This window comes from Diceros bicornis, chromosome 4 (assembly GCF_020826845.1).
Source record: "Diceros bicornis minor isolate mBicDic1 chromosome 4, mDicBic1.mat.cur, whole genome shotgun sequence".
In the NCBI taxonomy this organism is placed as follows: domain Eukaryota; kingdom Metazoa; phylum Chordata; class Mammalia; order Perissodactyla; family Rhinocerotidae; genus Diceros; species Diceros bicornis.
In genome coordinates, this window is record NC_080743.1 from 48,512,059 (window position 1) to 48,535,076 (window position 23,018).

The window sequence follows — 23,018 nt, forward strand, 5'->3', positions numbered from 1 at the left end:
TGAAGAACTAAATTCCTCAAGTGCTCCAATGCTTGGCAGCTCCTGGGAAGAGAGATGCTTAATTAATTCAAATGCAGGTATCCCTTGTTTAAAGTAACCTCTCAGTAGACTGCATTTTAACCTTCAAATTGTTGATGTAGGGTACCAATTTCTTTTCTAACATAATGCCTCAGGCTTAAAGATCTTCAGGCTGGATCAGATCATGTGCTAGGTGTGCAACTGAGGTATGATATTGTAGAGCCATCTATTCATCCTACAGATGAGTATCATTTCAGGGGCTCTAAATGTGGACTGTGGAAGATTCTTCGATATGGGAGAAATCCTTAGAGTGCATGGGCTCACAGCAGTGAAAGGATGATTCCCTGGTCAGGGCAGGGTTCTACAAACAACTTGCCCAGAGTGTCATACCATGGCACTCTAAATGCTATAAGGCGAGCCACCAACTTAGAGCTATTTCACCAGAAGTTTTTTTTTTTTTGCTGAGGAAGATTTGCCCTGAGCTAACATCTGTTGCCAATCTTCCTCTTTTTGTATGTGGGTCGCTGCCACAGCATGGCCACTGACGAGTGGTGTAGGTTCGTGCCTGGGAACCAAACCCAGTCCCCTGAAGCAGGGCCCACTGAACTTAGCCACGAGGCCATGGGGCCGGCCCCTGACCTGAAGTTTTAATGTGCTTATGGGAGCTTTTCTCCTGAGGTATCAGACCTATAATTTTAATCATTAAAATCTTTAGGATAAACAAAATTTTCAGCGGATGGTACCAGCTTTCTTCTGTGCCATAAAGAGGGATACCTGTAGTAGAATTTTCATTCAGGTAAATCTTAAATTTAGTAGTTCTTTATTCAGGTTCTACTAATTGAGACTTAGTGGAGATTGAACTAAAATCTGTTTTCATATTCTCTTTGAAAGTAGGAAAATTAAGTGCAAAAACGAATATGGTAGAAATAGTTAACGTATATTTAAAAAGGCAAAATTTAGCAGCCAGCCTGGTGGCGTAGTGGTTAAGTTCGTGTGCTCCGCTTTGGCAGCCCAGGGTTCCCAGGTTCAGATCCCGGGCGCGGACCTATGCACCGCTTATCAAACCATGCTGTGGCAGCGTCCCATATACAAAAAAGAAGAAGATGGGCAACGGATGTTAGCTCAGGACCAATCTTCCTCACCAAAAAACAACAACAACAAAGAAAAGGCAAAATTTATTAAATGCATTTGGTTATGTGAATTGGAGTGATGTGATTTTATTAGAAAGGGAAACTAACAATATTTTATTAGCTTGTGTATTGTAAATTTTTGGAATAAATGGGTGCCTAGTATAGTTCCTTGAATTAATAAGCATTCATGTAAATATTGGTGGATAAATGAATTTTCTTTTTAAATATTTAATAAATCTCATACTTCACAATCCAACCTGGCTCTCATCTCCCCTTCAGTAGTAGAGTAACTTTGATGAATGATACGAGCTGTTCAGCTTTTTTTTCTCTGAATGTGTAGTCCGAGTTTGTTACTACATAGTGCTAGGTGGAGACGTCTACTCACTGGGAAGTGAATTCAAGTCATGAAAAATAGGAAACAGAGAAAAGAGCACTTTAAATTGAAATACATATTTATTCTGTTAGGCCTGGAATGTAAGCCTTCCCACAGTTGGCCTCCAATTTATCTTCCTAATTTTCTCCCGTCCCGTTTCCTGTACTCTGTGTTCCAGGCACACTAAGCTGCTGCTGTTCGCAGGATATGCCTTCTGCTTGTCTGCTTTTCAGCCTCCTATTCAATGCTGTGCCTGCTCTTTCAACGCCCTGCTCTCCATTTCCCCTTTTATTTAATTAATAGCCTTCCCAGTTTCCTCTAATTCCACGCCCTCCGAGCTTTTCCTGATCATACCTCCAGCTACAAGTCATTCAGTTTCTTTTCTGAATCCTACAGCGCTTAACCTGTACCCTTTGAGTGGTCCTCTTATTTCTGCCTCACACTGGAGCCTCTTTATACACCCAGAGCTCTCTGACAGCAGCAGGCTCTTTGCTCGGTTACATTTTCCCCAGCACCAAAGCCCAGGGCCTTCCACACAGTAGATCCTTCATATCCATTGGACAGATGTTGGCACAAAAACATTTGGAATTAGCCTTCAGAATTAGCCATCAGCAACATAAAAAGTCTCATTATTTTAGAGTCATACCTTGTTTCTTTGTTTTACTAGAAACATTGTTACTTAGTGTAAAAATTCCTCATTTTTACAATACTTGAATTTGAATAGTTTTATTTTAAAAATCAGTGCACCCTTAATTTACAAAGGTTTTCCACCTTTTAAGAAATTCACAGAACACTTTGAGCAGAGGCAACGTTGTTAAGTTAGCACTGTAGCTTCTGAAGGTGACCACAGCACTGTGGGAGAGCCGCATGTCCAAAGGCTTGCTTTTTCTTTTAAAAACATGTCTTACTCTTTCGCATGCGTAATCTTCATGTGTTGGAACTCATATTCCCCAATCCGTCCTTTGGCAGCTGCGTGAGCCTTTGTATAAGTAAGTGTATCAGCTTCTCAGAATGTGGAGAAATATCAAGTCCTAAGTCGGCGTAATCAAGATAAACCCTTTCCCAAGTAGAAATAGTTTTATTAACTCAGTGTCAAATTTCCAAATCCTGAATGTCTCTCAAATATCATCTTTAAAAATGATTTGTAAAGCTTTAAAAGTAATTTTTATTGCATATAAACAATTCTGAAAACACGGAGAAGTTTAGAGGAGGGGGAAAATGACTTAAATTACCCCGAGATAATGACTGTTAATATTTTGCCTATGTCCTTGTTGGTTCCTTTTCATTCTTCCCAGTCCTCCTCTGTTTTAATTTTTATTATGATAGACTTTCTAGTATCTGACATATTTTTCTATCCCAAGTATACGCTCTATATTCATCATGGCAGTCTTCTTTTATGTTTTCTCTCTTTGTATTTAGACTTAGACAAGTAGTTTACATAGTCCTTCATATACGCCCTGTGAATTGGGCCAGTTGATCCAACTGATGATCAGCAGACCTAACTTCCAACAGAACAATATTTTACTTGATTATTTACGTGTATCAGTAATGATAATCAAATGGCAATGAAGAAGTAAATGAAGGGATTTTTCAGGATGTTGTAGAAGGCCTTTGTTCCTGCTTTTGTTGACAATCAAATGGTGTGCATGAATCTTCTCTCCCCGGTAGCAAAACCCCTTAGCAAATCCTTGCCTTTTTGTTTCTGTGGTTTCTCAGCACCTACTACATTGCTTGATACAAAATGAAAGTGCTCAGTACACGGTTACTGACGGACTCGCTGTCCATGAGGTTCCAGATTTGGTGGTGTTTGTTGCCCATTCACTATCCTTACTGAAAGGCTTGGCAAGTTCTAAAAGGCACCGTAAATAGCCAATATTATTTATACAAGTTTCGGCAAATAATGTCAAATTAGATCAAAAGGTACTTGATGTTGTATTTAGTAAACAAGGCTTCCATGTTCCTGCCACAGTTTCGTCTTTGAAAAGTCCTCTAAAAGTAAAGAGGAGAACTATAAAGAGAATAACAGTAAAGAGGAGAAAAGATACACAATATCTAAGTCTTGAAACTGTTGGGGATATCAGTGGTAATTTAAATGTTCAATACTTTGTAGTTATAGTAGAAACTAATGTTTTGTAACTGAAAGTTAACCAGAAAATAACCTTTATTCTTTAAGGTCTTGGGAGATCAGGAAATATCCTCAGGTTGTATTAAAGCCAGTATGTCAGCTGAGTCAAGTATTTTGAAGCAGTGAATGCTCAAAAGTAGCTAAGATGTGATAAACGCTGTTTGATTTTTATGTGTAGTCTTAGAATAATCTCTGCCTTCTTAAAAACACATCACTATGTTAAAAACACTTTTTCAAAATTTATTTTTTCTGATGAGATGATAAAGATTTTTATCTTCTTTGTGAGGCTTTTTCAGAACTTGAAAAACCTACTATCTCTGCAGTATTACTTGAACAACACTTGGCTGTGATTTAGAGCCGATTCTGACCCACGCTTTATGAAGAATTTGTATTATTCAGTATTATAAACTTAACTTGCCATTCATGTATTAGAATTTGCCTACAATTAAATGCTGGCTGTTTACCTTTTTCACTGCTATCTTGGAAGCATGTTCTCGGTTTCCATTCCTAAAGTAGGCCGCCATTGAACATTGGCATGCTGTTGAAAGTAGCCCCCTCTCTCTCCTCCATATGTGTTTGGGAGAGTCAAGTTTTAAACCTCATATGGAATCCAGTTGTGGCGAGGGAATCCACGTTCTGTGTAGGTGAATTGTCTCCTTCCTATGCACACGTACCTATATGAATATACAGCCTTTAATGACGTCTCTTTCAGATTCATTCCTGAATCACCTCGTTGGTTATACTCCCAGGGTCGACTGAGTGAGGCTGAAGCGGCTCTGTACCTCATCGCCAAGAGGAACCGCAAGCTCAAGTGTACGTTCTCACTAACACATCCGGCCAACAGGAGCTACAAGGAGACTGGAAGTTTCCTGGACCTGTTCCGTTACCGGATCCTCTTGGGGCACACTCTGACCCTGATGTTCATCTGGTAATTATAGCTAAGGGCTGTTTTGTTGATCTTCAACTCAGATTGCTGAAAGTCTATTGATAATATGTTCCTTCTTCTGGGTTACAGAAAATTTTACCTCTTTTGTCAGCATGAGGTTGTTTAAACAAAAACAAGGCCCCCGTCCCTTAGGGTTGGTGTTGTGCTCGCCTCTGCTTTCACAGTACCCTCCCTCTCAAGGAGGAAATGATGGTGCCTGATGGCAGGTTTACTGAACTTGAGTAAGTAGACATCAGAAACACATCTTTGCTCATGAGGTAGTTCATGTAAATATTTAAGTCCCCCCACCCCAAAAAGGAAAGCAAGCAAGCGTACCAGAAACAGAAGCGTTTCTAAATAGGACTTTAAAAATAAACCTACCTTTGGTTTTTGCGTCAAGAAGTTGGACAGCGCATTCTAATTGCAATGCCCTGTGCCTCGTTTTGCATGGCATTCCCGCTCACTCACTCACTGGGGTGGGCTGAACGTCATCCTTTGTACAAATAGGATCCTGGGAGTGTGAAGTGATGGACTCAAAGCTGCACATGCAAATCAGTGAATGAATGGATTAGCACTCTCTGAACCTGATTTTCTAGTTTAGCTTATTCCAACCTGCTTGAACGCTCTCAGCATTAATGTAAATTGCACTGAAAGGTTCAAGGTGGTGCCATTTAAATAATAAAGTTGTGGAAAGGGGAGAAATGGATGGGTAATACATACAATTTGCGAAGTGTACATGTGTTTTAATATTGTACATTCTGCTAGGGTGCCATAGATGTTATTTGGTCCAGTATTGGGTGTGAACATCATATTTACTGGCCTAAAGGACTGTTGTGCTGTGGTTGGTTTGTATGTATTTGCCATGAAGCCTGCATGGAAACCTACATTTTCATGTGGGGATAAAGGAGAGTAATTTTATATGAAAGTGATCTTATAGATAAAGCTAAAAAGAGCAGTAGATTGAGAATAAGAAGCTGTGAAGATATTTTTCTATATCATGATTCTCTTTTCCTACCCATCCAAGCACTGGCTGCCACCTGTATGGTCAGGGGGCGAGTCACACCAGCTGCTGCCTTCCCCACAGAGCCAGCAGTACTGGAATGTCACAGATGCATAATAAATGTTGAACGAAGGGCACAAGCTTGGAGGCATGGAGATTAAGGGAGCCTTTAAAGCCAAACTTGACAACACAGCATTGGAGCTACTAATTTGAGGTTCTACCTATTGTCCATTAAATACTTACAAAGTATGTTCAGGTACTTAGGACTCCATAAAACTCTGCAATTGCACGTCATATAGGCAGTCAGTCAAACCCTTTACCTTGGAGGAAGCACCTACTTCTTAGATATTATTTACTTCTTGTTTTTAAGTTTTTAATTTTTTTGAGGCATATTAACTCTTGGGTTCTGGCCTTCAGGGGATAAAAAACAGATGAACAAACTAGACTTAGAGCCAGGGAGAATGTCCCTGGTTATTTTATATCTCATACAGCCGAAGGAGCTCTTCTCAAATAAACTTGTTCCCCCTGGGTTCAGAATGTTAAAACACACAGTAATAGAGACAATGTCATTCCACATACTGCCGTTCTTTTTGAAGATGCTATAAAATTCTACAGTCTTTTTTGTGGATTTGTCATTGAAGAAAGCCTTAACTGGGGAGTAAAATTATACCTCTGTGTTTAACATCTGTTCCTTTGGTTATTTCTCACAGTAGTGGCTTTTTAAATAGTTCTTTGATGCCCAAAATATACTGTTAAATATTATGCAAGCATTTTAAATTTTGTTTGGGTCCCATAAAGAGGATGGAAATGATTTTAATAGTTGTAATTATGCATCCCAATGATGAGCTCTGCCATCAAGGAAACTTGCAAGCAGAATCCCTACCTTGGGACCATTGGCCTTCCTTGCCCATGCTCTCCCCTTTCTCTCTAACCACCAGCTGGTAACTAAATTCCTCTAGTGTCCTAAACTGGCTTTTTTGTTTGTGCCCAACTTGATACCATCACAACTTGGTTTAAATAGGTATGTGTGTTTTCATACCTATTGTCTGTAATTACTTCACTGGGATTTCTATTTTAAATGCAGAGTAGACATACACTAACATATACAACACATTAGGAATAGCATTCTGTAAGAAGTCGCTACTGCAGGTAAAAAGGATTTTAAAAATATTTTAGAAAACTGCATGGGTTTAAATTTGTTTAGCCTGCTGCTTACAGGCAAGGTGCTAGAGGACAGGGAAAATAGACAACTCTGTGTCACCTTGCATCCTTACATGTGATGTCCTCACTACAATGCTGCTCATTGTCCTCAGTATATGAGTGACAGCTCCACCCAATAAGAAGTAATGGGAAGTAGCTACTGCCCCTGGCTCATCTGCCAGAGAGGGATGAACACTAAGCGGTCCAGCTCCAGGCGTCCCTCTCCCCTCCTCCCCATCCCTTCCTTGGTTACTGTAGCCCATTCTCAATAGCCCAGGGCACTTGGCCCACTTCTCCCTTTTGGCAGAGATGGAAATGAAGCTTTCCCTTTCCTGTTTGATCTTATCATAGCCACAGCTCATTGGACTTTTTCTAAGGGAAGCAAATGGAAACTTCCCCATAATAAACACTTGTCCAAGTGAATTGCAAAAACATAAAAACTGGCGAACTTCCAAAGCCCACGTGTTTTACTGTTTGTATAGAAATTTACAAGTTTATAGAGGTTTACCAAATGTATTCGTATGCTAGTAAAGCCTAGTTTCAGGGCTTTATTTTTTTGGTTCTGTTTTATTTTGGTTTTATAATGCAGTTTCCTAGGCACAAAAGTTCCCATTACTCCCTTCCCTCTGCTTGAGGAAGCCCTCCCTTGGAGCTTCAGGAGGCGCTTTGTTTCAGTTCCTGGGCTCCGTAGTTCCCAGACTGCAGGAGGTGGGCCCAGCACAGTGCCTGCTGCCCAGGAGGCGCTCCCTAAGTTTTCAGCAACATGCCTAAATCAATTAATGGCTTTTCAAAGAGCCCTTCCCCAATTGATCCCTCTAGAGGGTCCTGCCTCTGCCACAACCCTTGTCTTGTCTTTCCCGTTCCAGGTGTCTGCAGCCTATGCACCTGCTGAATGCTGGATGGGGTTGAGAACTTGGCTGGGGGTTGGAATGCCAGTCATTTCTGGCCTGCAGGTGACCCACTGACGATCCAGTCACTTCTCAGGCCCGCGTTCTCAGCACCATCCTCTGTTGGTTTTCTCCATGGGAGTTCTTTTCTAGATAATATCACAACAGTTGCCTAAGGCAAGTGTTCTGTAAATTGTGGGATTAAATAAAGTAAGAATAGAGTCATTGTCTTCTATTAAACGCAGAAATGATGAAAGCACAAACAGTGTCTTCCCTCTTTCAGCGGCTGGCCACTCTTCTGCTTTATATGGCATCTAGGTGAATCATTTCCAAGGCCCCTTTGTTTTTTGTTTTTTCCTAGTATAGAAATTTAGATTAGGATAGGAATGTTAGTGAGAGAGCCAAGCTTATTGGTTGAGACAGATCGCATTATATTGGACCAGTATTTGAATCTTCTTTGGCAAATTCTTATGTGCTTTTTTCTGTTGTCCTTCTTGTCTTTACCACTAATTGCAGGTTTGTGTGCAGCTTGGTCTATTATGGTCTAACGTTGAGTGCAGGGGATCTAGGTGGAAATATTTATGCCAACCTGGCCCTGTCTGGCCTCGTAGAAATTCCGTCCTACCCTCTCTGCATCTACTTGATTAACCAAAAATGGTGAGTATAGATGAATATGAAGTGCACCATATGGAATACACACACACACACACTCTTATACACATAAACACCTAAATATTATTGTCTCTGTCCATATGTGGTATCTGCTAATTACTCGACGGTGATTGGAATTATTTTCAGGCAAATACAGTTAGAATTTATTTTTTAATACAGTACTTCTTGGGTTTCACGTTTACGAGTTTTTATGTAGGTTTTCAATCCAGTATTAAAAGGCATTAATTACCACCTGAAGGTTTTTGAGTAATCTCTGTGTAATTTGTTAGTCCCAACAGATAGGATTATTGGCTCTGTGTAGACAGAACTCCACCCACCCAATCACTATCATTTAGAAGTTCTAGCACAAGACAAAGAAGTGGAGGAACTGGGAATACTTTTCTTACCTCTAAAGATCCACTTGACTTCATTGAGGAGAATATATCCTGCTTTTGCTCTGCATTGTCAATGAGCACAGTTTTGAAATACTTTGTAAAGTTCTTTTATAGAACCCGCTTTCCTCAGTTTTCTCAGATCGCTTCTCTTATTGAGCCCCTGACCAAGGCAACTAAAAATCCCCTTCTTGGTGAGCTAGAAATTGGTTGGATTGTGCTATTTCTCATTCTCCAGAAATCATCATTATAACAAAAACAGCATTCCTTTAGCGTTGCTCTTGATGGCTGTTGTCATGGATATTGAGCTCGGTGCATTTTGAAGGGCAGGTTTGGCTTCTTTTAAATCGAAGGCTTTTCTCTGGGTGTGGTCCCAGTTGCCTCTGCTGACCCCTCTATTAGCGACTGAGCTTGTTCTCATCACGGTCCAAGAGCTGAGTCAGCATATTCAGAAATCTGTCGAAAACATCCCCAATGTGCCACACGCCCCTCATTTGTGCTATTACTGCTTCCTGTGCACACCTCTGATGACCACGTAACATGTTAGAAGGATGCTGTCCGTGAGAGTGTCCTGTATGTCCTTGCATCCCTAGTGCCTGCCTAGCATGGTGCCTGTCACCTGACAGCCATCCGATACTATTAGATGAAGCACAACGACCTGGAGACTCACGTCCTTTCCTGTTTCCCGCCACCACCACTAGAGTCAGAATTAAAATCTGAAGCAGAGGGAAGGAATGCCACCTTTGGGATCAGGCAGACCTGACCTCACGTCTAGTCTCAGCCACGTGTTAGTTTTATCACTTTGACAAGTTACCTCTCTAAGCCTCCATGTACTTATCCTTAAACTAGGGATTATAAAATTCCCCTGGCAAAACTGTTATAAAAATTACAAGTAATATTGAAGTTCCGAACAGAGGACCTAGCAGGTTGCAGGCCTCTAGGAAATGGAGGCTTAATAATGTTAATAACTTTCTTCCAAGCCTACAGCTCTTATTTGAAAATTATTTCTCCCAATAAAATGTGCAGTAAATTTCACTTAATTCTGACATACTAACAAGAAATTTTTTTCTGTTTGTATATATTTTTTTTTTTGATGAAGAAGATTAGCCCTGAGCTAACATCTGTTGCCAATCCTCCTCATTTTGCTGAAGAAGATTGGCTCTGGGCTAACATCTGTGCCCATCTCCCTCTACTTTATATGTGGGATGCCTACCACAGCATGGCTTGATAAGCGGTGCATAGATCCACGATGGCTGAGATCCGAACCTGTGAACCCTGGGCTGCTGAAGCAGAGCGCACAAACTTAACCACTATGCCACGGGGCCGGCCCCATCTGTTTGTGTTTTTAAGAGAGAGAGAGGCTTGTTCGACAGTTTTTAAATTTTAACTGCTTAAGATTCAAGTAACCAGAAAATGAAATGAGCTAGTTTCATTCTCCATGTTTCAGTTTCATTCTCTAGAAGATGGAGACTATAATAGTACATGCCTTATGGTCTATTATTAGGATTAAGTAAGATATTAGATAGAAAGCATTTAAAGCAGTGCCTGGGACATAGTAAACACTCACAGAAATAGATAGAATGATGCTATGTTCTTTTCCTGCACATATCCTTTTATCCTACCATCCAGCAAGCTTTCCTTTGTTTTATGATGTTTATTTATTTTATGTCCTGGTCAGTCACATTTGCCACCCACTCCTTAAGAAAAGATGAGCATACATAATGAAACTGAGGACATTTAAAAAGGAACGTTGGGGGAAGAAGCAGACTTACAAGATTCTCAAGAAATATGTAATTTCTTCCTATTATTTAGGTTTGGTCGGAAGCGGACATTAGCAGCATTTCTGTGCCTAGGAGGACTGGCTTGTCTTATTGTAATGTTTCTTCCAGAAAAGAAAGGTATGCCTTTCAAATTTCTACATAAGGGTTTTGAACAGCACTTTTATTACAATGAATCTCAATTTAGTAGAGAGATTACCATATGCCATGCTTCATTTCTATGATTGCATATTATTTAGCAATTGTGTGGGGTATAATGGGCCAGATTCTTTCCATTGCCTAAACTATTCTCTGGGTGAATAATGTGCTTAGAGGTGCACTATTAATTCTTTCAGGCGATTAAGCTACCATCTGGGGTGTCTGGGCGGCAGCACTGGTGATGTTAGAGTTGTTTATTTGATAATGATGAGGACCGTTTAGTTCTGCACCAAAAGAAGCTCCATCCAAGGCTGCAGATTGCACTCCTCATTCCAGCCAATCACAGGATTGGAGATCAGAGCCACCAGTTCTCAAAGGTGGCTTTGGCATCCCCCCTCCCCCCCATGTCTCCATCAATACTCCCAAGGTACCCTAACAATAATCTTCACTGTTGGTGACATTTTCTCAGTCTCATTTAAAGTGTGAATAAAACATCTTTAGGAAACTTTGGTATTTTTATATATTTGTAGATTTGCTGTGCAAACACAGCTTCAAAAAAGGTCCCTTTGGCATCCTTATCTAACCTGATTTCTGCCCCTCTATAGAACTTCTGTAGATAATGCTGGTTCTCAACCCTTTTTTTGCACCAGCACACTTGAGGCATGCCAGCTCTCTGTCACATTCAGAACTGTGGTTTGGGCAGTGATTTTCAACAACGAGGAGTGGGTTGTCACAGACTCTCTGCTGCTGGAGCATATGGTACAACACAAGCCTTGTTTTGGGGGCTTTTGGATTTTGCTAGGGCTCCATAATGGAGCGTGTACTCCAGGTGGGCATCATTGTGAGATGGTTTACCATAAAGTTTTGATGACTACTAGAAATGCAGCTGAGGAATTCGTGTCCCATCAGAGCATATCCTGTATTTAATGCTCCCTTGGGAATTGCTTCTTCTAGAGGTTCAGCTGTACCCATGTCCCATTGAAGATCCAGGGCCACGTGTCCTAGTTCTGTAACCCTCCACCGCCCTGCTGTGCTGTTGGTTGCCGCCTGAAGTTCTGTGCCTTGAATCCAGAGTGCAGATTGTTCACTCAGTAGGATTGTATCCAATGTTTAAAACAGCCTTATAGGGATTTTCATGGAATCGTGGAAACTGGAGAATTCAGTACTTTTGCCTATTTCTTATTCTTTAAGCAAATTGTTGCCTCTGCTAGTGCCAGGAAGAAGAGAAACTCCTAGTTGTTGCTTTGTCGTGGGCTTGTAGAACAAAGTGCCCAGTTCTGTTTGTCTGGGACAAGACAGTAATGGGCTTCAAACCAGTGTAGCTTTAGGTTCAGCAGATTTTGTTTTTCATAGACAACTGGGAAATTCAATTGTTTTCTGCCTGTAATAGACCAGTGTTCTATTTGTCACCTTGTAGAGAAAAACTTTTCATTGTTTCTGTAAGCACACCTGTAACCTATCACACCTCTGCAAGCCAGGCCAATTACTATCTTTCCCCCCTCCACGTATCTGTACACTCCAGGTAACCAGCACCCTAGGACTGCACATGGCCCTTTCTACAAAAAACCAAAGCGAAAACAGATTTGTGGTCTCCCGTCGAGACTAGTCGTCACTCTCTGCTCACCTCCAGTCTGTTTAAGAGAGAGCTTGAACCCCTTGTTGATTATGTCCTTAGTGGACACTGAGTAAGAACATAGCATAGCGGAGTATCTTACACACTCGACAGATGCGCCTCAGGAGCACGATACCTCTATTATACTGAGAAAAGTGGATATCTAATCTATTTTTGAAGATTTCCAGGGAAAGAAATTCCATGATGTCCCTTAGCAAATTGTTTCTATTTTTAATAGCTATTAGAATGTTGGAATAATCCTCTTCCACTACAACTGAGTCCATTTCCTTTCATTTTATTCAGCACTGGAGATAGAGAATAGATGGTCACCTTTTGTTTACATAATCCTTTCTCTTGCAGAGAGTCATCTAGCTATTCCTGAATCTTCTCTTCTTTGAGCTAAAAAATATTTGTTCTTTAAACTTTCTTTGAACCTTTTCATATTTACTCTTTAAAATATTTTGATGGCTTTCTTTTAAGTCTCAATTTTTTCAAAGTTCTGAGCTTTAAGCTACATGTTATGAAAGTTCTGATAAATTCCTATTAAGAAAGAGACCTAGCAGTTTGAAAAATTCCATTAACATCTTGTGTGAGCTTGGAGACCACTCGTTTTCTCACTGCTTTTTATGCTCATTTGCCCTCACTTTGTCCACAAAACATACATTCATTCTCTCCTTTCTGCCAACTTAGGTGCCCCTCTACCTACCAACTTTTTTTAGCATCTATATATGATTGTGGTTCCCTGTGTCCGAGGCACAGACATAGAGGTATACCTCTAGAAGAGTCAGCCAGTACTCTAGAAAATAAACTGTTTGTCATTTCTCAGTCCGTGGTTTATAATTATTAGACAGAAGTATCCTGCCCAGTACATATTTGCACACTGGTTGCCCTCCAAGTAAATGTTCTCCCCTAGGTGCAATGTTACCAGGTGGCCACTAATTTTTTCCACAGATTGGTCATCATACATTTTGCCTGATCTCTATCCTTGCTTGAAGGATCCCAATTAAGCTACAATACTGACTATGATTTATTAAGTGTTGATTATGTGCTGAGTTCTCGTCATATGTAGATGGTATTACATATTATCCTCATTTTATAAGGAAACTAAATCTCAGGTGGGTGGAGCAACTTGTCCAAGCTTCCGCCACACACCTGGGATTCAGATTGCAGGTCTTTCCAACTCAAGTCGGTGCTCTTTTGGGAATGCTGTTTTTCCCTCTTAGAGTTTTAGGACCAAAGTATTCATTGCAAATGGTGAAGCTGTAGCCTTAGAGGATTAACACTGCCTGATGAGGGCCATTTCTTAACTCTGCAGTGGGGAGGCCTGATGAGAATTGGCCAGAGTTCAAGAACCTGGGTTGTCAGAGTGGCACTGGACAAGGAGATTGGCAAGGAGGTTTCTGGCAGTTGTGGTCCTGCCGGAGAATCTGAATATTAGGACGTTACAGCACATGACTAGAGAAACATGTTTCACATTTGGAGAGAATGTCCTCAGACTTAGCTCTAGTGGAGGCTTTATATCTCATTTCTCTTCTCAACCTCAGTCTGCCCATTCTTTATTCACTGGACTTCTCTAGGGGCTGCTGTATACAGTGTATTCTCCATAAACAGGACCTAGTTCTTGGTCTCCAAGAGCTTGCAATCTAGTGAGGGAAATGAATGATGCAAAAAAAAAAAAATACCAAAAAAGGACAGATGGTACCATATGAGAACTGACAACAAAATGCTATGGGAGGGTCTGGCCCTGTGGCTTAGCGGTTAAGTGCACATGCTCTGCTACTGGCGGCCCGGGTTCGGATCCTGGGCGCTCACTGATGCACCACTTGTCCGGCCATGCTGAGGCGGCATCCCACATACAGCAACTAGAAGGATGTGCAACTACAACATACAACCATCTACTGGGGCTTTGGGGAAAAAAAGGGAAAAAAAAGAAGGAAGATTGGCAATAGATGTTAGCTCAGGGCCAGTCTTTCTCAGCAAAAAGAGGAGGATTGGCATGGATGTTAGCTCAGGGCTGATCTTCCCCCCCGCCAAAAAAAAAAAAAATGCTATGGGAACTTTAACTTCAGGCCATGATAGTAATTGGAACCAGGTATCCTCCTGCTATAAACAACTATAAAACCAGACAAAAATGTAAGAAATGCTTATTTTCAGGCATTGGACAACAGGCTACACAGGACAGACAGTGATCCTTGAGAGAAGGGAAACAAACAAAGTGCACCCTAAGTGTCCAAACTCAGGGTTTCCAAGCCCCAGTGCAGGGAGGGGAGCCCAGCAAATCCTGGTGCTCTCACCAGGAGACAGATTTGAAGCCTGGGAGGCCAAGATGGCTAGAATTTACTGGGCAAAATACTGGAGAGGAGTAAGATGCACAGAAGAACTCTAGAGATCTGCAGAAGGGCCTCCAAGGCTTTGGCTGCTTACTGATCTATGCATGCATTTGAGGAAACTCCTGAGGCCAGGAGAGGACCACCAGCAAGGAGCAGGTAGAACATTCTTGGAACCTAGGGCCATGCCTAGTTTGTGTTCTCTTCAGCCAGATGTGGAACACTGGGTAGAGACCTCCTGGGTCAGAGTAGCCCTACACTAAAGGCTGTTCTCTCCTTGCCCTAAAAGGGCTTAAAAAGTCTCGGGAGGATCAAGTGATTCCATGTAACTTAACTGCGTCCCAGAACAAAGAGCAACAATAGTTAAAGGAATACAGTAAAATCCAGCACCTAACAATATAACATTCACAGTGTACGGCATCCAGTCAATATTACCAGGTGTGCAAATAAGTAGGAAAATACTCCCACAACCAGGAGCAATATCAGTAGAAACAAATTTTATGGTAAATTTTATGAAACACATAAGGAAAAAATAATGCCAATTCTACACATTCTTCCAGAAAATAAAAAGGAGGGAATACTCTCCCAACATAATCTGTGAGGCCAGCAATTGCCCTGACACTAAAACCAAACAAAGACATTACAAGAAGACTATAGACCAGTATCCCTCATTAATATAGATGCAAAAATCCCTAACTAAATATTACCAAATTGAATCCAGCAATGCATAAAAAGGGTACTACATCACGACCAAGCAGGGTTTATCTCACAAATGCAAGGTTAGTTTAACATTCAAAAGCTGATCAGTCTCATTCACCACATTAAAAGATCAAAAAGGAAAAAAAAAAATCTTGATTATTTCAATGCAAGTAGAAAAAGCACTTGTCAGAATTCGACATCTATTCATTACAAAAACCATCAGCAACTACAACTAGAAGGTTCCTTAACTTGATAAAGGGCGTTAATGGAAAACCTACAGCTACCATCACATTTAGTGGTGAAAAACTAAATACTTGCTCCCTAAGATCAGGAAAAAGGCAAGGATATCCATTCTTATGGAGCATACCACTTCTGTGGAGCATTGTACTGAAATTACTAGTGGATACGTTACGGCAATGAAAAGAAATTAAAGGGATCCAAATTGGAAAGGCAGAAGTAAAATGTCTTTACTCATAAGACTACATGATTGTCTCCATAGAAAATCCTAAAGAATATACAAAAAATCTACTAGAATTAATAAATGAGTTTAGCAGAGTCGTGTGACACAATTTTGTTTCTGTATATTAGCAACAAACAATTTATAATTGAAATAAAACAATACCATTCCTAATAAAATAAAAATATGAAATATTTAGGGATAAATTTTATAAAATATGTTTAAGACCTATAGAAAACTATAATATATAAAACATTGATGAGAGAAATTAAAGAAGACTGAATAAATGAATTGGTGGTAGTAATAATAATAAAATAAATGAAAAGATTACCTTACTCAAGGATCAGAAAATAGTTTAAGACGTCAGTTCTCCCCAAATTGATCTGTCTTCAGCACAATCTCAATAAAATTTCCAGCAGGCTTCTTTTTGTTGATGGATGTTGACAAGTTAATACTAAAATTTTTATGGAAATACAAAGAATCTAGAATATCCAAAGTAATTTTTGTCAAGAAAAACAAAGTTGGAGGACTTACCCATCTGATTTTAAAACTTACTACAAAGTTACATTAATTAAGACAGTATGATAATGGCATAGGAATGGATGTATAGATAATGGAACAGAAATGAGTATGAAATACTCACATAGATGGTCAATTGATTTTTGTTTTATTTTTTTGAGGGGGCTGAGATTTTATTCACCTTCACCTTTTGAAAATGTTTTCTTCAATCATGACATACATAGAAAAAAATGCACGTGGTTAGTTGATTTTTGACAAAGATGATAAGTCAATTCAATGAGGAAAAGATAATCTTTTCAACAAACAGTGCTGGAATAATAGGATAACCATATGCAAAAAATTTAACTTCGACCTGCACATCACATTATATGCAGTAATTAACTTGAAATAGATGGTGAACCTAAATGTAAAAGTGAAAACTATACAACTTCTAAAAGAGAACATAGGAGAAAAATCTTAGTGACTTTGGGTTAGGCAAAGATTTCTTAAATAGGACACAAAAAGCACAAAAAAGAAAATTCATAACTTAGACTTAATCAAAGCTAAAAACTTTTGGTTTTTAAAAGACATTACTAAGGAAATGAAAAGCAAGGCACAGACTGGGAAAAATATTTGCAGAACATGATAAAGGACCTGTACCACAATATAGAATGGACTCTTAACGGTTCAGTAATGAGAAAAAAATCAGCAAAATATTTGAACAGACACTTCTGCAAAAGGATATAAAATGGTAAATAAGCATGGGAAAAGATATTCAACATCATTAGACTTTAGGGAAATGGAAATTAAAACCATGATGGGATACCACTGCATACCCATTAGAATGGCTAAAATTAAAAAGACTGACCATACCAAATCTTGGCAATGATAAGAAAGAATTGGAACTCTTTTTTTTTTTTTTTCTGGTGAGGAAGACTAGCCCTGAGCTAACATCCGATGCCAAGCCTCCTCTTTTTTGCTGAGGAAGACTGGCCCTGGGCTAACATCTGTGCCCATCTTCCTCTACTTTATATGGGACGCCACCACAGCATGTCCTAACAAGCGGTGCGTCGGTGAGCGCCTGGGATCCGAACCAGCGAACCCTGGGCCGCCACAGCGGAGCGTGCACACCTAACCGCTTGTGCCACTGGGCCAGCCCCAAGAGTTGAAACTCTTATACACAGCTGATAGAAATGCAAAATGGTACACACACTCTGGAAAACTTGAGCTTATTTTAAAGTGAAACATACACTTACTATATGACTCAACTTTACCCAAGAGAAGCAGAAACATAGATCCACACAAAGATTTTGATGCACATCTTCATAGTAGCTTTATTAATAACAGCCCCAAACTGCAAAGAACCCAAATGTCCATCAACTGAGGAATGGATAAACAAATTGTAGTATATCCATACCGTGAAATATTACTCAAAAAAAATATTACTGATACATACAACATGGATAAATTTCAAAGGCATTATGCTAACTAAAAGAAGCCAGACACAAGTCTACAAACTGAATTATTTCATGCATGTGCAACTAGAAATGGTGAAACTATAGTGACAGAACTTTGTGCATATATAGTACTTTTCTTTAAAAAAAAAAAGCCAAAGGGAAGCAAAATGAATTGTGATTCTTTGCCCAATCTATGTATCATAGTAGAAGGCCTACAGCTGTCTTAAAGATTTTTAACATATACATGAACAATCAAAAATTTGCTATAATCATCCAGTGAATGAAGTGAATGATTAAGTTGAATTTACTATTTTGAGTCAGTGAAATGTGACTATAACATTCTGAGACATTTTGTTCTAGTGACCCCAATGGGGCTCTGAGAAAACTTCCAGATAACTAGTTCCAAAAATGATGTCCTTGGTAGCTGCATCATTGGAATTAACTTATACTCTCTTGAGTTCACTACCTTGAAGGATGCAAGTATTTTGAGAATTCCCCTTTTTCCCCCAAAGATAATTGAATGTAATTTTCCCTTTTGAATCACTTTTTTTCAGGCCAGCCCGGTGGCTTAGTGGTTAAGTGCGCGCACTCTGCTACTGGTGGCCCGGGTTCGGATCCCGGGCGCGCACCGATGCACCGCTTCTCCAGCCATGCTGAGGCCACGTCCCACATACAGCAACTAGAAGGATGTGCAACTATGACATACAACTATCTACTGGGGCTTTGGGGAAGAAAAAACAAAGGAAGAGGCTTGGCAATAGATGTTAGCTCAGAACCGGTCTTCCTCAGCAGAAAGAGGAGGAGGAGGATTAGCACGAATGTTAGCTCAGGGCTGATCTCCCTCACAAAAAAAAAAAAAAAAAAAAAAATCACTTTTTTTCTAAACGTCGCTTTGAACATTCATTGGTAGTAGCCAATAACATCTGATTTCATTTTCAGATAGAGAACCAAGGTCAGGAATCCAGGGAACCATCACACTGGCTTCAAAGCCTTTCTGAACATTAATTCAGGTTGACCAACAGCCCAGCAGCTCTACAGGCAGGAGTCCCAAAAAGGATAAGAAATAGTTTTCTAATAACCAGAGCTATCTAAAATTGACGTGGACTACCTTGAGAAAAAGTGAATTCCCCCAGGTTCAAATGGCGACTTTGGACTCTGTTGGCAGGAACAGAGACGTTTCAAGCATCAGATGAGGTGTCAGGTTGATTTGAGCGCTCTGTGGGCGTACAGCTGGAGCCATACTCCCCAGAGGGGCCACGGCTGGAGGTGTCCTGAGCCTCACGTGGGAGACCTCTCCAGCCTTGGCTCTTATGGGTATTCAGATGATAAGCCTTCTGTGATGTGCCATTTGAATTCAATTTTCAGGATGGCAATCCCCTAACCTGTTGTTAAAGGTGTTGTGGAGTGTCTCCGTCCAGTTCTGAAAGATGCCATCGTGTATGGGTTGAAAATAGTCCCAAAGATCATTTGCAATCAAGCAAATGTGCACATTTCTGTTTGCTCCAGTGCTGTCCACTACCTTCTCCTGACTCAGTTTTCTGGAAAATAATTGATGAATTTAATTTGCCCTTATTATTGGTTTAATTGAAGGTGATAGATATCAAAAGTCCAGACACATATCTTGGGGTAAATGCTGAAAGGCAGAATTCTTTTTCCAGAAGCACCTCATGCCCTAAAATAATATATTCAGTGCTTAAAATTGCTGACATCTTCTTCCAAATTGCCTGGCAGAAGAGGAGGAAGCCCCAGATGGTCGAGTTTGGCAGTGCCTGGGCTACTGTGCTCTGGATGCCATCTTTAAAGTAGATGAAGATTTATTTCATAGTCAAGCCTGGAAGGTGAAACATATTTTGGAGTGGAGTGCATTATATGCTTCCCTCTTCAGAGGTTGAGAGAGCATGAGCACAGATTCTTTTCACTTAAATTAATCTCTGTTGTAGTCCTTCTACTATTCATTCAACAAATATTTAGTGAGCACCGCTGTGCATCGTACTCTGGGAGGTGCTGTGAGGGTCACAGATACAAGCAAGATACCAGCCTTTGCCTAAGGCAACTCAATATATTTTGGGCAGACAAGATGGAAAAGTAAGCGTTGACAAGAGAATGTCTGAAGCATGCCAGTTGAATGGGTTAGGAAATAGGAGCAGTGGAGGTCAAAGGAAGGAGAAGATATTGCATTTGAGTTATTTAAGGGAAGAGTGGTTTATCTGAGCCATGCATGCAGCCCCAAGGAAGGGGACCAGCGTGTTCTATTTGGCAGAAATGTCAAGGAGAGTGAGAGGCAATTACTTTGGTGATTAGGACATGGCTGTTGACCTTCAAGAGCAGAAATTTCAGGGGAGGATGGTATTGGAAGCCAGATCGCAGTGAGTTACAGGGCAGATGCATTTGAGGAAATGGATGGTTGGCCACTCACTGGAGATGTTTGATAGTGAAGGGAGAAAGTATATCAGAGTCAATGAGAATTTTTTTTCCTCAGACAAAGAAAATTGTTATTTTGATGGAAGAGACTAGTGGGTTTTTGAAGGGGAGAGGTTAAATGTGTTTGAAAGGGAATAATTAAATTGTAAGATCCCAGAGAGGATAATGTTAACAAAGGAAAGAACCACGGGATAATTAGTAATATTTTTGATAGGGAAGTGAACTGGCATAAAATGTATTTTTGCATTTTACGTAAAAACATTACATTAAGAAACTCAAATATCATTATGGATTAGTAATTTAAGTAAGAAGTTGGGGAGGAGGAAGGATTAAAAGTAGTTCCATATTTAGAGTCTTGTTCTTTAAAGAATATTGATGGTTTACATCTTCTGGGAGTAGTTTAATGGGATTATTCCTTATCTTCGCAATGGACCGCCAAGGAATGCAAACTGAAGACAGGAGTTTCTCCGGACCTCACCGCTGCCTCTGTATCTGTGACTTACGCCTCTCACGTGCCAGGGCTTGTCATGCTGACCACGTTTTACATCACTGATTGTTAGACAAGGTTGGGAAGAAAGGAGAGGCAAGGAACACCCTTGGTAGATGAAACGTAGGACTCCCATGAAGCTGACTTGACTACGGGGCAGAAGTTTTCAGGGGGCTCTCAGGGATTTCATGGGGATAGCCAAACACTGAGAAGTATTTGCATGTGTGCTGTGAGTGATTGCTAAACCTTCTGAGTGTGTATTCGGTTACACTGCCTCTGTGCTGTTTGAGATCAACATTAATGCCTCTTGCTCCTTCAGGATTAAATGTGTCATTTAAAGGAATTTTTCTCCACAAAGGCCCTCACAGGGGCTGCACTTGTTCCCCTCAGACACAGGTGTGTTTGCAGTGGTGAACAGTCGTTCCCTGTCTCTGCTGGGGAAGCTGACTATCAGTGCTGCCTTTAACATCGTGTATATCTACACCTCGGAGCTTTACCCTACAGTCATCAGGTAAGCCTCACACGGCCGCCGCCTCCTTCATACAGCCTGCATTCTCTTCTGGATGGTTATGTCATTGGAGCTAGGGTTCTCATTTCCCCTGGAGCGTAGTGGGGTGGGCCAGCAGCAACTCAGCAAGCAGTTGTAAGCTCAGAAACTGCACAGACTGCTCTCTGCCTGCTTGGCTGAGGAAAGCGTAGCTTTATCTTGGGCTGATTTCCCTCGTGTAAATCATGAGAGAAGAGCTCTACAGTAAACATAGCCCATCCCCCAAATAGTGCTCAGATGTTGTTTTTATTCCAGTGGACTTCATTTATTCAGTCACCATTCTGTGTCAGGCACATGACAGACAGGGGGACAAGGTCCCTGTTATCACAGAGCCTGCATTTTAGCACAAAATATACACATTTTTAAAAAGGTCATTCCATATAGTGGTAAGTGAATATTAGATTTACATATTGGTTGTTAATGGTGGCTTTTAATGATTAGGACTTGTTATATCGAAAAGAACATATTCAATACTAAGTTTCCCCTCATAAAATAAGTCTGAAAATAAAAAAACAAACTCAAATTTGAAGGGCAGGGATGCAGCTTAGATTATGCAGAACTGCCTCTGAGAGCTGGGCCGGTATCCCTCACTTGGCACTTTCCCTGTCTTTGTGAGGATCATTCCAAACGGATCCTTCTGTTTCCCTTATCCATGCAAGAAGCCTGATGGTTCTGCCTTCTTCCCAGTAAGAGATCAGATTGTCTGCGACTGGCTAGTCATTTCCTAATTGTTCCTATAACCTACTTTCTCTGGCTATTGGCTGTAAAACTAAGATGACCATTTTATCCAAACTGGGACACTTCTGAGTGCGAATGTGGGCATTATTAACGTTTAGGCTGGGATAACAGGGTGATGTATGGTCCCCCACCTGTAACCATTATCATTCTCACTTCCTCCCACCTCTTTCATACCCATACTCCTCAAAAAAGTACTGTTCTTGGTTTCTGAGAATATATGCTCTGTCAATCCCTCTTTATATAACTGACCCTTTAATAGTTAATTAGTTGAGTTTAAATAAATGGGCAGACGTCTTAAATCAGAAAGCCCTAGCTCTCCATGGCTATATTAAATGATAGGAGACCTAAGACACAAAAAGCCATAAGAACATTTGACAAGAAATATTCACATGCTCATTGCTGCACCATCCTCTGTAACTACACTGTCCAATATGGTAGTTACTAGCCTCGTGTGGTAATTTAAATTTAAATTAATTAAATGAAATAAATTAAAAATTTAGTTCCTCATTCTTACTAATCGTGTTTCAAGTGCTCAGTAGCTGCATGTGCCTAGTGGCTTCCACATTGGATAGTGCAATTATAGAACGTTTCCAGCATCATAGAAAGTTCTAATAGGCAGCACTGCTCTATAGGATCCTGCACTTTCACTTTGGGATAGGTTATTCTAGGCCCACTATCCCCCAGGGTCTTTAGATTGTCCCTCCAGAACATACTGACTTTTTTTTTTTCACTTTTTCTTATGCCTTTTAGGAATGTTGGGCTTGGAACTTGTTCCATGTTCTCCCGAGTTGGTGGGATTATTGCTCCCTTCATCCCCTCACTGGTTGGTTTGTACTTCCTGGTTTTGTTTTTTTTTGATCTCTGCTTTGTAAATGCCTGTGCTTTTGAGTAGAGAGAGGTAATGAACAGCTGCCGCTTGATGGCTGACACAAATGTGAACCTTGTGCCTTTTAGATTAAGGATCCATCAGGACGAATGGACTCTTACCAAGGATGCTTTTACCGCTGATGGCTCTGATTTTTTGCTCCTCTGTATTCATGGGAGAGTTAGCTAGTGCCAGCCCGTTCCTGTCCCCATTCGTAAGTTAGTCCCTTAGTGAATAGTTGTTAAGTTTCTGCTGTGTGCTGGGCTCTGAGCTAAGCACTTTACATATATCAT

The 23,018-nt window shown here is 40.5% G+C and overlaps 1 protein-coding gene across 6 annotated transcripts in view; it reads left to right on the forward strand.

Moving 5' to 3' along the window:
- SLC22A15 (solute carrier family 22 member 15) overlaps positions 1-23,018 on the forward strand; it is a 71,488-nt gene that overhangs the window by 42,754 nt on the left and 5,716 nt on the right. For 4 of the 6 annotated variants that reach the window (XR_009219772.1, XR_009219773.1, XM_058538887.1 and 1 more), the window contains exons 6-10: positions 4,359-4,574; positions 8,175-8,315; positions 10,514-10,599; positions 20,966-21,086; positions 22,611-22,683. Coding sequence is in view for 4 of the 6 variants with exons in the window: in XM_058538887.1 (XP_058394870.1) it covers positions 4,359-4,574; positions 8,175-8,315; positions 10,514-10,599; positions 20,966-21,086; positions 22,611-22,683 (637 nt within the window). In the remaining 2 variants the exon portion in view is untranslated. Of the gene's footprint in view, positions 1-4,358; positions 4,575-8,174; positions 8,316-10,513; positions 10,600-20,965; positions 21,087-22,610; positions 22,688-23,018 lie in introns of all 6 variants that reach the window. The other 2 variants (XM_058538886.1, XM_058538888.1) reach the window with 2 other exon arrangements.